At 38.5% G+C, this 15,541-nt stretch overlaps 2 protein-coding genes across 2 annotated transcripts in view; one reads left to right on the top strand and one right to left on the bottom strand.

Moving 5' to 3' along the window:
- The window catches only part of pacrg (PARK2 co-regulated), a 506,322-nt gene that overhangs the window by 435,265 nt on the left and 55,516 nt on the right, over positions 1-15,541 (top strand). The window lies entirely within an intron of this gene.
- LOC133647156 (uncharacterized) lies at positions 844-7,495 on the bottom strand. Its single transcript, XM_062043300.1, has 4 exons — positions 7,381-7,495; positions 5,878-6,424; positions 5,559-5,583; positions 844-917 (listed from the first exon to the last, which is right to left on the bottom strand). Exons 1-4 carry the CDS (start codon positions 7,395-7,397, stop codon positions 844-846), a joined length of 663 nt encoding a protein of 220 aa, XP_061899284.1. The 5' UTR covers positions 7,398-7,495.

Genomic DNA, 15,541 nt, shown 5'->3' with positions numbered 1-15,541 from the left:
CTACCACTTCGTGGCTAAGTTGCTGTTGTTCCCAAACGCTTCCATTTTCTTATAATAAAGGAGTGAGGAAATTTAACCACCGGATTTGTTGCACAGGTGGCATCCTATGACAGTTCCACCCTGGAAATCACTGAGCTCCTGAGAGCGGCTTATTCTTTCACAAATGTTTGTAGAAACAGTCTCCATGCCTAAGTGCTTGATTTTATACACCTGTGGCCGGGCCAAGTGATTAGGACACCTGATTTTGATCACTTGGATTGGTGGCTAAATATTTTTGGCAATATAGCGTATGTTTCTACTGAATGTTGAAAATCATTAATGTCGTGCAGTCAGTGCTATTTATCTGTTGAATTGTGCACACTGAAGTTAACAATAATGTACATTACGATTTACTGGGACCTAGGTACTGCTTTCCAGGCCAGGTTCCCATGATTATGTACTAAATTGGCGGAGTAGTGTTTGGCCTTGGCGGACGTCTGCGGTCTCCTCTAACAACGAATCACGTCGGTGAAAATGTGGGGCCTTTTAGCCATGTGAAGTAAACAAGCACTATTGACTGTAGAAAAAAAGCTCAGCTAGAGAGCACAGTGCATGTGGTCTCGCCCCTCGCGGGCATCATCTCTCTGCAGACTCCAGCAGGCGCTCCGCTTGTTCGCCGCGTGTTCGGCTGAGATATGAACGCTCGCCATACAAGTGCCTACCCCGCACTTTCCCTTCTTTGGAGTCCGCCCACTCCCACTTGGACGTCGAACAAATTGATTATTCCGGAGGCACTTTTTTTTTCATGACTTGTGACTTGTGTGGCTTCCATCCAACACTCGATACACTTCTCGATACTCGTCATTATGCTTCACCAATCTGTCGCTTGCAGTCACAAACCAGAATTTGGGAGTTCTTTGGGGGGTTTGGACTCTTACCTGCACCACGAAAAAGAGTCAGGGTGATGGTTTTTTGTGTCGGCTTAACAAATTTAAATGGAAGTATGCATGCACAAGTCAATATGTTAGTTTTTAGTTTAGTTCAGGGGTGTCCAAAGTGTGGCCCGGGGGCCATTTTTGGCCCGCAGCTAATGTTTTACCGGCCCGCGGCACATCATTCTAAAAATACTAAAAAAAAATTTAAACAAACATTAAAAAGTGGAATAAAAGAGCAAAGAGGTGAAACGCAACGAGAAAAACTTTGCAATGTTGACTCTAATAACACAATTTGTTTTTACAATTTCTCACAAAATAATAATGAATCAAAATCAATGTTGCTATGAATTATTGACCGATTTAAGGACTAAAACTAAAGGGGCGGCATGGCGTAGTGGGTAGTGGGTAGAGCAACCGTGCCAGAAACCTGAGGGTTGCAGGTTCGTTCCCCCCCTCTTACCATCCAAAAATCGCTGCCGTTGTGTCCTTGGGCGGGACACTTCACCCTTTGCCCCCGGTGCCACTCACACCTGTGAATTGAATGATGAATGATAAGGTGGTGGTCGGAGGGGCCGTTGGCGCAAATTGCAGCCACGCTTCCGTCAGTCTACCCCAGGGCAGCTGTGGCTATGAAAGTAGCTTACCACCACCAGGTGTGAATGAATGATGGGTTCTACATGTAAAGCGACTTTGGGTACTTAGAAAAGCGCTATATAAATCCCAGGTATTATTATTATTATTATTAAAACGACATACAAACGATGAAAAATAAAAAAAAAATTTAAAAAGTTAATTATTATATAAATTGTTATTATAAACATACTAAGGTAATTACACTATATATTAGCTGAAGCTGATAGAGATTTAAGCATTGAATGTAAACATGAGTGGGGCACTTTTGGATCCCTAAGAATTTTAGTGGAATTAAAAAACACTTGTCTTTGCTAAAAAAAAATTAAAATAATAATAATAAATTCAAATCAATGTTGCTATTAATTATTGACCTAGTTAGGGATCCAATTACTTCACATCAAATATTCCACTTTGAAAATATTTTTGGGAAAAATATTATATTTTGTATTTTTGCCCCCAAAAATAGCGGTTTGACAAAAAGCTCATGAAATGTGTGTGTGTTTGTGTGTGTATATATATTTTCACCTGAAGTTAAATTACAGATTCAAGCGTTTGATTAAAAAAAATATATATAACTTGTTTTAAACCCGTTTTAAGACTGAAACCTTTCTGCGTCCCTAGGACCTTGTCACGACTTGGTTCTTGGGTTTTGTTTCTCCAGAAGGTAACGGAAAATTGGCGCGGGCAAGACGTGAATTAAGAAACATGATTTAATATTAACACTCAAAAAAAGAATAAACAAAAGGTGCGCACATTGGCGGAAGTACAAAACTTGGCTATGAAAATAAAACTTGCACAAAAAGCAGAAACTATGAACAATGAAACAAAAACACTAACTGTGGCATTAATAAACAAAACTTACTTGGCAAAGAACTGTGAACATGACATGAATCAGAGTGATGAAAAAGTGTGAGGTCGCCAGGACGAACAACAGAAACAGACAGATTTAAATAGTGACATGATCAGTGAAAACAGGTGCGGGACTCAAAACGTGAAACAGGTGCGTGACAGGACAGGTGAAAACTAATGAGTTGCTATGGAAACAAACAAACAAGGAAGTGCAACCAGGAACTAAAAAGAGTCCAAAAAACAAACACATGGCCAAAACAAAACATGATAAACAGACATGACAGACCTAACTTGCGGGAGCCAATAAGGTAAAAAAAAAAGTGTATATTGTATTGGTTTTGAAAATGAAAAAATATCAACATGGCCCCCGCATGCTTTGATTTTTCAGTGTGCGGCCCTCAGTGGAAAAAGTTTGGACACCCCTGGTTTAGTTAGTTTATTATTTCTTCGGCCAGTGGTCAACAAAATAAACAGTTTTACATACATGAATCGACACTTTTACAGACCGAAAGTGTTTAGGCTGAAGTTGAGCACTTATTTCGCCTAACCCTATCAACAATCTCAAATACAAGATGTAGTAAAACCAGGAGACATCGAGCTCTGATCTTGAGCTTTGATTGATTGATTGATTGAGACTTTTATTAGTAGGTTGCACAGTGAAGTACATATTCCGTACAATTGACCACTAAATGGTAACACCCGAATAAGTTTTTCAACTTGTTTAAGTCGGGGTCCAGCTTCATAGAAATGTGAAATATCACAAACTTATTATAAATACACCTTGTACACAACATAAACACTGTTCAAATATATACACAGTAAAGACATAGACAAACAGTTGTGAAATATCCTTGTACATGTGTTGGTTAAACATACCAATAATATGCTTTATACAAACTCTTAGAACCTGCTCAGTGGCCTAGTGGTTAGAGTGCCTGCCCTGAGATCGGTAGGTCGGGAGTTCAAACCCCGGCCGAGTCATACCAAAGACTATAAAAATGGGACCCATTCCCTCCCTGCTTGGCACTCAGCATCAAGGGTTGGAATTGGGGGTCACCCAAGTGATCACCAAAATGATTCCCGAGCACGGCCACCGCTGCTGCTCACTGCTCCCCTCACCTCCCAGGCGGTGGAACAAGGGGATGGGTCAAACGCAGAGAGTAATTTCTTTGTTTTATTTTTTTTTTGCAAAAATATATATATATATATTTTTATATTGCTCTTTTTATCTTTGGTATGAACAATATTATGTAAACTCGAAGTTGTTATTATTTTTTTGGTTCTTTGTTGTTGCTATTTTTGTATTACAACATTTTATTATTTGATCATGTTGTACTGCATTTTAATCTTTTGTTTTGTGATTGTGTGATGTTTTTTGCCTGGACCCCAGGAAGAATAGTCTCCACTGCGGTGTAGACTAATGGGGATCCTTAATAAACTAAACTAAACTAAACCACACCTAGTGTGTGAGTGTGACTGTACTTTAACTTTAGACTTCCATTATTATTTATGTCCCACATTTCGTTTTGTAACAAATATTTGTCATAGTATTAACTACTGGTGTTGATTCAAGAGAGATATATTTCTCTAAGACATTGGTCTTAAAGTTTGTTTTTAAATGTGTAGGAAAAAGCAGAGTTTATCTAATCCTACCCCTTCTCAAGCAGTCATCTTCTAATTTGCATAACAATGACAAAGTAGGAGAGGGGAATAACGTTGTTTCGGATGCATTTGGATAGGATGTTTGCAGATATATTTTTTTGTACTAGATTAATTCATTTAAATGTACGGTGGAAGCTCGATTCACAAACGCCTCTATTTGCGTAATTTTCGGTTTATATATACCTTTGACATGTCATTGTCTTGGCGTACGAACGCTTCATTCATTCAATACAATACAATACTTAGATGTACGGAGTGGGTATAGAAAGGGTAAAAGAAAACACATGTTTGGGTGTAATAATAAATGTTAAAATGACCTGGAATTCTCATGTAAAAAATATACAACATAAAGTAGCAAGAAACACGTCAATAATGAATAAAAACAAAACATGTTCTGGACCAAATATCACTTCATATTCTTTACTGCTTACTAGTGTTACCATATCTGAGTTATTGTGCAGAAATATGGGGAAACAACTACAAATGTGTGCTTCATTCACTAACGGTGTTACAAAAACGATCAATTATAATAATACATAATGTTGGATATAGAGAACATACAAACCCTTTATTTATTGAACCACACATATTGAAATTCAACACATCGGTGCATTTGCAAACAGCTAAAATGATGTACAAAGCAAACTATAACCTGCTACCCAAGAATGTACAACAATTCTTCTCAACAAAAGAGGAGAAATATAACCTTAGAGGAAAATCTAATTTAAAACATGTGTATGCACGTACAACACTTAAAACCTTTAGTATATCTGTATGTGTAATTAAATTATGGAATGGATTAATCAAAGAAATCAAACAAAGCACCAATATGATTCAGTTTAAGAGACTGTTCAAACTACAGGTGTTCACAAAGTACACAGAACAAGAATTATGATGAACATCTTGAACCCTTTTCTTTTTGTTGTTTTTTTAGATAAAGATAATTTATGTGTTTAATATTTGCTTACTTACTATGGTATATTATTTATTTATTATGTATTCACTGTTCTGTTACAGAGAATAAGGAAATAGGATTAAATAAGATCAACTTCTTCCTACTCCTTTTCGGACGTGCTGTAATGAAACAACTGGAAATGTGTGATGCATTACATCGTATCGTATGCATGTTCAAAATAAACTGAAACTGAACTGAACTGAACTTAATTTAGATAAAAAACAATAAAAGTGTTATGATCCGCTGCCCGGATCATAGTCTGTTTGTGTTTTCAGCACTTTTGAGTTTGTGTGTTTCAGTTGCCATGATGGCAGATTACTCTCACCTGCCTCTGGTTAGTGTTCGGGACGCTCACCTGTTTCCCGGGCACTAATCAGAGAGCTATTTAGTCAATGCCCCGGCCTCACTCGGTCTGGTGGTTTTGTTTGCTCCCATGCTACAAGTTACGTTCTCATTTACGCACTTAGTCTGTATTGTGGGCTATCCTTCTTGTTTTCCGTGCAGCATATTTTTGTCTGCAGCTAGAATAAATAATTTCTTATCACCTGCAAGCCGCTTCCTGACATCCCTCTGCACAGGGGCGTGCACATGATTATAGAGGGGCAGGGGCTCAAAGTCAGAAAAGGGCAGAACATTTTTTTTTGGTCCTTTACACAATATGGAAATTAATGTAAAATTAAATTTGCTAATAGGAAGCTAACTACTTAGCTGTGTGTCCTTTGTAGGTAAAAGTGATTGCCATTTCTTTTGTGTCAACAAATTATTGTCATAATGAGTTAATTCACATTATCATAGGCTTGGAAGACATGAAAAGCAACAAAACACTGGTTTATTATTAGGCTATTTATTGTTAAAGATAAGCACTTTAATATTGAACATTGAACAGTGCAACATGAACCTGTCAGGTTGACATGGTCCTCTATCAACACACATTTTGACATAGCTGGAATAACATTTTAGATCAAAAGCTTGTTGGTGGGCAGGATCTGTAGGATACTTTAACAGTGCAATATTTGATAAGACCTCTTCTCCTACATCACTTGTAGCTCCTTCAACTTCCCCCTCATCTATGGCTTCCTCTGCAGTAGCATCATCTGCCTCCCTTCCTGTGGATTCTTCCTCCCCAACATTTACCGGGATTTCTATGGCTTCCTCTGTGTCAGGAGTTGCATCTAAAGCCTCTTTTCTCTCAGGTGTTGCTTCTACACTCTCCTCCTCCTCTCTCTCAGGTGTTGCTTCTAAGGTCTCTGCCTCTCTCTCAGGTGTGACACTTTCTGAGGTCTGTGGTCTTTCTTGAATTCTGGTGCTAGTACTTGGTTTTAGCCATGCATTAAGAGGTCTGCTACCCTTAGCTGCTTCCTGGCGCTCCTTCTCCTTCCTTTTCTGTATCCTTTCTTTTTTTGGCATTGTGCTGCAGGCATAATCAACATGAATCAAGTTTAAATACAGATGGTAATATTCCTTACATATAACCTACATCTTATATCCCCAGAATGCTGAAATTATTATTATTATTATTATTAATAATAATAATTATTATTATTATTATTATTATCATTATCATTATTATTATTCTTATTATTGTTATTATTATCATTATTATTATTAGTATTTTGTTAACCCACACAGTAATAGCAAAGTCAAAATAAACTTTATATCTAAACCTCTACTGTGAGAGAAATGTGATCCGCCGTAAACAGAGTGCATTTTATTTTGAAAATTAACCCGGTGTTTTATTTTGTATTTTGCACACTACTTCCTGTCCCGCACGATCCGCTCTGCTCTGTGCGGAAATGATGTGCCGTGCTCAATTGATGCTCCGTGCTCCGACATCCGGCAAAAACAGAAGCTGACACATTGAATAATAGAATAATACAGCGTTTTTCTGAAATATTACCCATATTAGATGCTGAATAAGTGGACGGCGACTAGACCATAACTCACAGGTTCAAGTTGCTCCACTGTCACGTCTCCTCAGGGGCGCAGTTGGTTATCTCTCCTCTCACTTACTCACTCACTCGCCCTCTCTCTCTCTTTCTCTGGCGGAAGAGGCAGGCTCAAACAACCCGGCATTACAAGAAAACGTGGAGTTTTTGTACCGCTGTTTTTTTTTGTTGGTTTGTTTTTTACATCCCTGACAGGAATTTATTAATGTTGTTTAAAGAAGAAAAAAAACACACACACACACAGGCAGAGGGCACTTTTTAAGACGAGGCAAAAAAGGGCAGGGGCTCAATCACCCATAGGGCCCTATGTGTGCACGTGCCGGCCCCTGCATCTTGAAAAGATGACTTCCGGCATCATAATGCCACGACAGCGTAACAAAAAGTTTAACAAATTGCTGCACAGGAGTTAAAACATACATACAAGGAGAGTCCATCCATCCATCCATTTTCTACCGCTTGTCCCTTTTGGGGTCGCGGTGGGTGCTGGAGCCTATCGCAGCTGCATTCTGCGGGAAGGTGGGGTACACCCTGGAAAAGTCGCCACCTCATCACAGGGCCAACACAGATAGACAGACAACATTCACACTCACATTCAATAATATAAAACATTTAAACTATAAAGAGATTGAAGACATCAAATACATCAAAGAAAATACAAATGACTAAAATCACACTCTCTTGCTGATTTAAAAGCCGAAGAGTAAAAATATGTTTTAAGACGTGATTTAAAACTCATTAAAGAGGAAGCCGTCCGTGTAGCAAGAGAGATATCGTTCCAAAGTTTAGGAGCCGCAGCAGAAAATGGACGATCCCTTCTGGATTTTAAACGGGTTTTTGTTACGCGTACAGGAGGAGGAGACGGCACAGACAGGAGGGACGTCGTTTAAACTCTATTTTTATATATATATATATACATAATATATATAAATCAATAAATTAAGTGTGAGAACTAGTCAATAATGTGTGTGGTGCGCGACCATGTGTAGGATTTAACTGTAGCGTGTTATCCTTAGTGTTGAGCGAGAGGCGGAAGTCCAATAGGGGCAGGGCAGACTCGTAGGTCCGTGAGACAGGCAAGAAGTCGGGGGCGATAGAGAGGCGTCAAAGGTCCGTGACCAGGTGGGAGGTCGAGATCCAAGAGGCAGCCAGAGAAGCAGAGGGAACGCGGGAAGACGAGACACACGGTTCGTAACGTGGGAACGAAGGCAGGTGTACGGGATCATATGACCACGTTCTGGCGCGGAATAGCAGGTTGTGCAGGCTTATGATCAGTGACAGGTGCGCTGATTGCTGCCGATTGATTGCAGCTGTTTGCTGAAGCCGGACTGACGCACGCCCCCGGTGGTGCGCTCAGCGCAGTGCACACATTAATGCGCACTAAGGTGCGCTCGGGCCTTATATTGGGACATTGTTTTAGTTCAATCAATCAATCGGTTCCATGATTTTACTGCACATGTTGTTATGTTGAAAGTATTTCAGTTTTTCTACCTCATGGTTGCATTTATCCTCTCTTGCTGATATAAATTGAACATGACCAGGTCTACAGGGACTGCATTTTTCCCTCAGTCTTCCATCCCTACATGTTTCTCGGCAGCTTTCTAGTCGTCGCCAAACGACAACAAATGGTTTTCAAACATTTAAGGAATAGCCATCAGCTGAAACACTGGGCTCAGGTTTAATGCCTGACATATGTCATGTAACTTAACAGTGGGAGGAAGTCGGGCTCACCCAGGTGTCATGGCGCTCCATTTGTAGCGGGAAGGATAAGCGGCGCCGAGAGAAGACAGAGCCGTGGCCCAAAGGAGCGTGTTGGAAAATGGGGGGGGGGGGAAAGCGACACTCGTCATTAAGTCTCCTCTCTGTCTTCCTCGGGGGCCAGGAGGATTTTGTAACTTTATCCGTCTTCTCGTAGAAACCGTGCGAGGCCTCGTACAACCCGGGCACTAGACATAAAAGATAGATCAAGAGGTAAAGTTTCCATGAGGAGAGTGTGTGAGTGTGAGTGTGTGTGTGTGTGTGTGTGTGTGTGTGTGTGTGTGTGTGTGTGTGTGTGTGTGTGTGTGTGTGTGTGTGCGCTATCAGAGTCTAGGGTTGATTGCCTTGAAAGCAGGGAAAAGTGTTGTGGAGGCAAAGCTATCGTTATCAATAATACAGTAACACATGTGATGTTTATTAATCGATAATACAGTAATCCATTTGATTTAGTATTTTTCGGGCATGACAAACATACCATATATAGCAGACCTGGGCAAATGAAGCCCCGGGGGCCACATGCAGCCCGTTAAGCTTTTCAATCTGGCCCGCTGGACATTCCCAAATAATTTTTTTAGATGTTTAAGATGTAAAGTGTAGCTGCCATTATGATGTGCACTCATCTTTTCTAATGTCCGTATGTCTTCTACTATACCAGGGGTCGGCAACCCGCGGCTCTAGAGCCGCATGCGGCTCTTTAGCGCCGCCCTAGTGGCTCTCTGAAGCTTTTTCAAAAATGTATGAAAAATGGAAAAAGATGAGGGGAAAAAAAAAAAATTTTTTGTTTTAATATGGTTTCTGTAGGAGGACAAACATGACACAAACCTCCCTAATTGTTATAAAGCACACTGTTTGTATTAAACATGCTTCACTGATTCGAGTATTTGGCGAGCGCCGTTTTGTCCTACTAACTTTGGCGGTCCTTGAACTCACCGTAGTGTATAACTTTCTCCGACTTTTTAGGACGTGTTTTATGCCACTTCTTTTTCTGTCTCATTTTGTCCACCAAACCTTTAACGTTGTGCGTGAATACACAAAGGTGAGTTTTGTTGATGTTATTGACTTGTGTGGAGTGCTAATCGGGCATATTTGGTCACTGCATGACTGCAAGCTAATCGATGCTAACATGCTATTTAGGCTAGCTATATGTACACATTGCATCATTATGCCTCATTTGTAGCTATATTTGAGCTCATTTAGTTTCCTTTAAGTCATCTCAATTCAATGTATATCTCATGACACACTATATGTATGTAATATCTTCTAATTTGTTGCGGCTCCAGACAGATTTGTTTTTGTATTTTTGGTCCAATATGGCTCTTTCAACATTTTGGGTTGCCGACCCCTGTACTATACAAAGTATTTCAATGGTTGGAATCTGCGCTTATGGATGATATACCAGTTACTATGGTAATCTCATTAGTTACTCTGGTAATCTAATTAGTTGCTATGGTCATCTAATTGGTTACTATGGTAATCTATGTCACAGCAGCTCAGAGGGGGCACCAAGTAGTGTGGGCGGGAAGCGTTTCCACAGACGCGGAAGGAGATTTTCACAACAAAGTTCTAAAGCTTAGTGATGTATCAGATATATCAGATTGTAGGTGGGTTTATTTTGTACCCTTCGCGTTGATATTTCACTGTTTGTTGCATTTTTGTTGCGTTTCACTTGATTGTAAAATATGTCGATCGAAAGGGGGTGTGACATTCATATTTTGTCAATATTCAGTGTTTTATCATTCATAGAAAATGTAAAATTCCATTATGTTTTTTAAGGTGGTCTGTCATAACGTTTTTAGCATTCTATCGGACATTATTGTGAGGTTTTGTATTAGTGTTCCTAAAAATAGATATACCGGCCCCCAGACATTTTTTTTCTCTAAATGTGGCCCCCGAGTCAAAATAATTGCCCAGGCCTGATATATACTCATTATAAGTACTTGTGCGTTCACAGTATAGACCAAAGTCCAAGTCTGTCCAGTTTTATCTCCCAATGGACATTTTTCTATTTTCTTACATTACTGTACATAACATGTGTGGCCCCGCCCCCTAAGGGTGGTGATCGAAATGCTTTGGAATGCATGCCTCATGTGATACAAATCGCCTCAGAAGTTCTAGAATCATTATGAAAATGGTCAGTGATTTGTGGACATTTAAGTCATCCGACATGTTTTTTTGTTTGTTTTATCAGCGTTGCATGTTCTGATAAAAATCCACCCTATTTGTGTGGAGCTGTTTAGTAGTAAAGTACTACCACTTTGTACAAAAGCAGGCTTCGCTACACATCCTCTAATAAACCAGTCAATTAGCTACAGGTGTGGGAGTTGTAAGTTTTTTTCTTCAGTTGGTAGGCTAACCTAGCATGATGTCGTGGTTAAAAAATTAGGATTACGTTTTGTTCTACTAATATCGGGGGTTCTTGAACTCACCATAGTGTGGACTGTAACACAACAATTTGTTTATATGTAAAATCTTCCACTTTTTCTTTGTCTCATTTTGTCCACCAAATGTTTTATACTGTGCGTGAATGCACAAAGGTGCGCTTTTTGATGTTATTGACTTGTTGGAGTGCTAATCAGGCATATTTGGTCAGTGCATGACTGCAAGATAATCGATGCTAACATGCTATTTAGGCTAGCTGTATGTACATATTGCACCATTAAGCCTCATTTGTATTGATTGATTGATTGATTGAAACTTTTATTAGTAGATTGCACAGTTCAGTACATATTCCGTACAATTGACCACTAAATGGTAACACCTGAATAAGTTTTTCAACTTGTTTAAGTCGGGGTCCACGTAATCAATTCATGATAAATTTGTAGGTATATTTGTGCTCATTTAATATCTCATTTAATATCTTTTACTTTTATCCTCTTTGTATATAATTTAGTTTTGCATGTCTCCCTGGAGCAATTTAAAAAAAAGGATTGGAAATGAAAAAAGATGGGGGTGAAAATGTATTTTTTTGTTTTAGTATGTTTTTTGTTTGAGGACAAACATGACACAAACCTTCCCAATTGTTAGAAAGTCCACCGTTTAATATGTTTGTGTGTATGCTTCACTGATGAGAGTATTTGGTCAACATCGTTTTGTTCTACTAATATCGGGGGTTCTTTAACTCACCATAGTGTGGACTGTAACGCAACAGTTTGTTTACATATAAAATCTTCCACTGCTTATTTGTCTCATTTTGTCCACCAAATGTTTTATACTGTGCGTGAATGCTCAAAGGTGCGCTTTGTTGATTTTATTGATTTGTTGGAGTGCTAATCAGGCATTTTTGGTCAGTGCATGACTGCAAGCTAATCAATGCCAACATGCTATTCAGGCTAGCTATATGTACATATTGCACCATTATGCCTCATTTGCAGGATTATTTGAGCTCACTTAATATCCTCTACTTTTATCCTCTTTGTATATAATTTAGTTTTGCATGTCTCATGACACATTGTCTGTATATAATATTGGCTGCATTTCAGATTTGTGTGCCATGTTGTTCCAGACCACAGCAAACATTACCTAGCTTGCCAAAGATTGTAATAAATCTATTAAAAGAAGACAGCCTTAACTTGGGCACACACATCTATGCCTTTGGCCATTAAAAGCCAGTCAATTCCAGGAGTTATCTCAACTTCTGAGTAGCCTCTGATTTACTAATGGTTTCTAATGTTGTAAAAATGTGTAGAATAAATATTACATTTCAACATTTCTGTCAACGAAGATTTGCTTCAGCCTGCGACACATAGTCATTTTGATAGTAGGCTATCATAGCTAATATAGACACTTATGTCATGTGTTGCCTTCATTATAAGACCTACAGTATATACGGCTTTTCATTTTTTGCAGCTCCAGACAGATTTGTTTTTTGTATTTTTGGTCCAATATGCCGACCCCTGCCTTAAACCAATGTATCATCCTCGCTAGCGAGATAGAGATGAACTAATCTCCGCTTCTATGGTGGCAAACAAAGTATTTTTCTTACAAGTACCTTTATCACTGTAGGACAAATAATAGCTAAACATGCTACACTACACACTGTAGGACCTTCGGTGATAACTGCTAAGCTCTTGAATGTCAACAAAGGTGGGTGGATGGATACAAATATCGACAGTAACGACACCAAGTATAGTATCAGTATATAGTTAATACTGCAGTGATTAGAAAGTTGGGTTCCCACTAGGGATGTCCGATAATGGCTTTTTGCCGATATCCGATATTCCGATATTGTCCAACTCTTAATTACCGATACCGATATATACAGTCGCGGAATTAACACATTATTATAATTTGGATAACCAGGTATGGTGAAGATAAAGTCCTTTTTAAAAATAATTAATAAAATAAGATAAATAAATTAAAAACATTTTCTTGAATAAAAAAGAAAGTTAAACAATATAAAAACAGTTACATAGAAACTAGTAATTAATGAAAATGAGTAAAATTAACTGTTAAAGGTTAGTACTATTAGTGAACCAGCAGCACGCACAATCATGTGTGCTTACGGACTGTATCCCTTGCAGACTGTATTGATATATATTGATATATAATGTAGGAACCAGAATATTAATAACAGAAAGAAACAACCCTTTTGTGTGAATGAGTGTGAATGGGTGTAAATGGGGGAGGGAGGTTTTTGGGGTTGGTGCACTAATTGTAAGTGTATCTTGTGTTTTTTGTGTTGATTTAATAAAAAAAATTAAAAAAATTAAAATGATACCGATAATAAAAAAAAACGATACCGATAATTTCCGATATTACATTTTGAAGCATTTATCGGCCGATAATATCGGACATCTCTAGTTCCCACTTTTAAACACTCTAACTTCCAGTATTGATTTTGGATGATACACTTAATGTAGGGCCTCTAAGATTTATCTAAGCCAAAAGTGTGTTAAAAATACTACTACTAAAAGAAAAACTGCCGTATTGAAAAGTTTATGCTGCAAAATCCACCCACTAAGTTAGCACATTTTGACAAACACTGCCTTAGGCTGTCTTACACAAATCCCACCAATTGTTGCACTGAGAGGGGACAAACTACAATTAAAAAATAACTACACAAATAAACCGAGAACTGCTATCACTTCTCCTTTTTTTTTCTCCTTTCTGACACAACCGTGTCCTATTTATGCCACCTCCTGCGACATGCCAGCGACAAGAAAGCGCAAACAATCAAGGCTGCTTTTGAAATCACCACCTAGTGAGCGCGGCACGGACAAATTTAGAACATATGTCACACGCAATCTCCCAGGTAGGAGAAGCAAACACGAGAGATTCCGCTATTTGCCAAATAGGTGCTGGCGCGCGTTTGATCATGAGTAGTAATTATAGTGTGCAGGATGTCGGCTCAAAGATGTCTGCATCTTTCACTTGTCTCTTTTTTGACGGAAGTTCTGGGACTTCCTCACATTAATGGTTATATATGACTATAAACATTTATTATGCTACTTTTCATGCAGGATGTGCTGTTTTATTTTTACGTACGTGGCTCCACTCCCTCAGTGTTGTAGTTTTATAGCACTTCCATAGCGAAACTACTGACAGATAAAGGTTGCAACTATACGCTACTTTGTATTAGGAATGGCAACAGTAGAGGATGCATGTGCATGTACGAGCAAGTCTGCCCCACAACAAGAGGATGGATAAAAAGAAGGAGCTTATTGACTACAGCGTCAAATTGTATGAAACTAAAACACATGGAGATATGCGCTGACGTCACCAATGGGAGAAACGTCACTAATAGGGTAAATTCCAAATAGATTTTTTTAAAGCAGGGGTGTCAAACATACGGCCTGCGAACACGGTTTACCCGGCCCGCAGGTTCAGTTTGCTAAGTATAAAAATGAACTGAAATTTTTGAATGAAAGAAACTGCTGTTCTAAATATGTCCACTGGATGTCACTATAGCAATTATTTGTATCTTTGTAGATTTTTTAAATATTTTTATTTTTTTATTGAACAACAAACATACATTTATTATTCACACAAAAACCCCAAGGCACTTTCAACATTAAGGGGAAAAAAAGAAACAAAAACAAAAAACAAATACAGGTAGAGTAATAATACTAAAAAATTTGGAAAAAATAAATAAAAAGACAAAAAGGGCTACCTAAATCACTTTAAATGTTTTTAACAAGGATATCAATTTATGGGCTTGTGTACTTTTAATAATTTTCCAAGATTTGATTGATAATTGTGTATCTTTGTAGACGATACAACAACATATGCAGAGAATAAACCAATTGATGTTAGTACAACAGTTGAGGGAAATGAGTAAACTACATGAATAACATACTGTAATTTGATTTGATGTTATTTTCTTTATCTTGATAGATTAAAAATGAACACCAATTAGAGCATTTTAAAACTATGCCAGACTCAATTGATGGACATGATCACATCATTTATTCAGAACGTATAAATAACGACAAATGAAGATATAATACTATTAACCGCAACATGTAAGTGTAAAAAAAACAACAACATTATGATTTGTACATTTTCAGAATATTTTTAAACAAAGAAAACAATCTGAAGTTGTCACGGCGGGGGGGGGGGGGGGGGGGGGGGGGTCGGAGCTTGCTGCGGGGTTTGTTCTCCCAGGATGCAAACGGACGACTCCGGACAGGACGTGCAGGTAAAAACATGATTTATTCCTCAATCAATCCTACACATCACAAAAGACAGGAACCAAACAAAAGGAAAGCGTGCCGTTCGCACACGAGAAGCTAAAGAACAAAAAACTTAACGCAGGAAACATAGAAGCTAACACTTAGCATGGACTATGGCATGGAACAAACAAGACTTACTTGGCAAGAGCATGAGGT

Source organism: Entelurus aequoreus, linkage group LG03 (genome assembly GCF_033978785.1).
Source record: "Entelurus aequoreus isolate RoL-2023_Sb linkage group LG03, RoL_Eaeq_v1.1, whole genome shotgun sequence".
NCBI classification, from domain to species: Eukaryota; Metazoa; Chordata; class Actinopteri; order Syngnathiformes; family Syngnathidae; genus Entelurus; species Entelurus aequoreus.
This window is presented reverse-complemented; position numbering and strand designations above follow the sequence as displayed.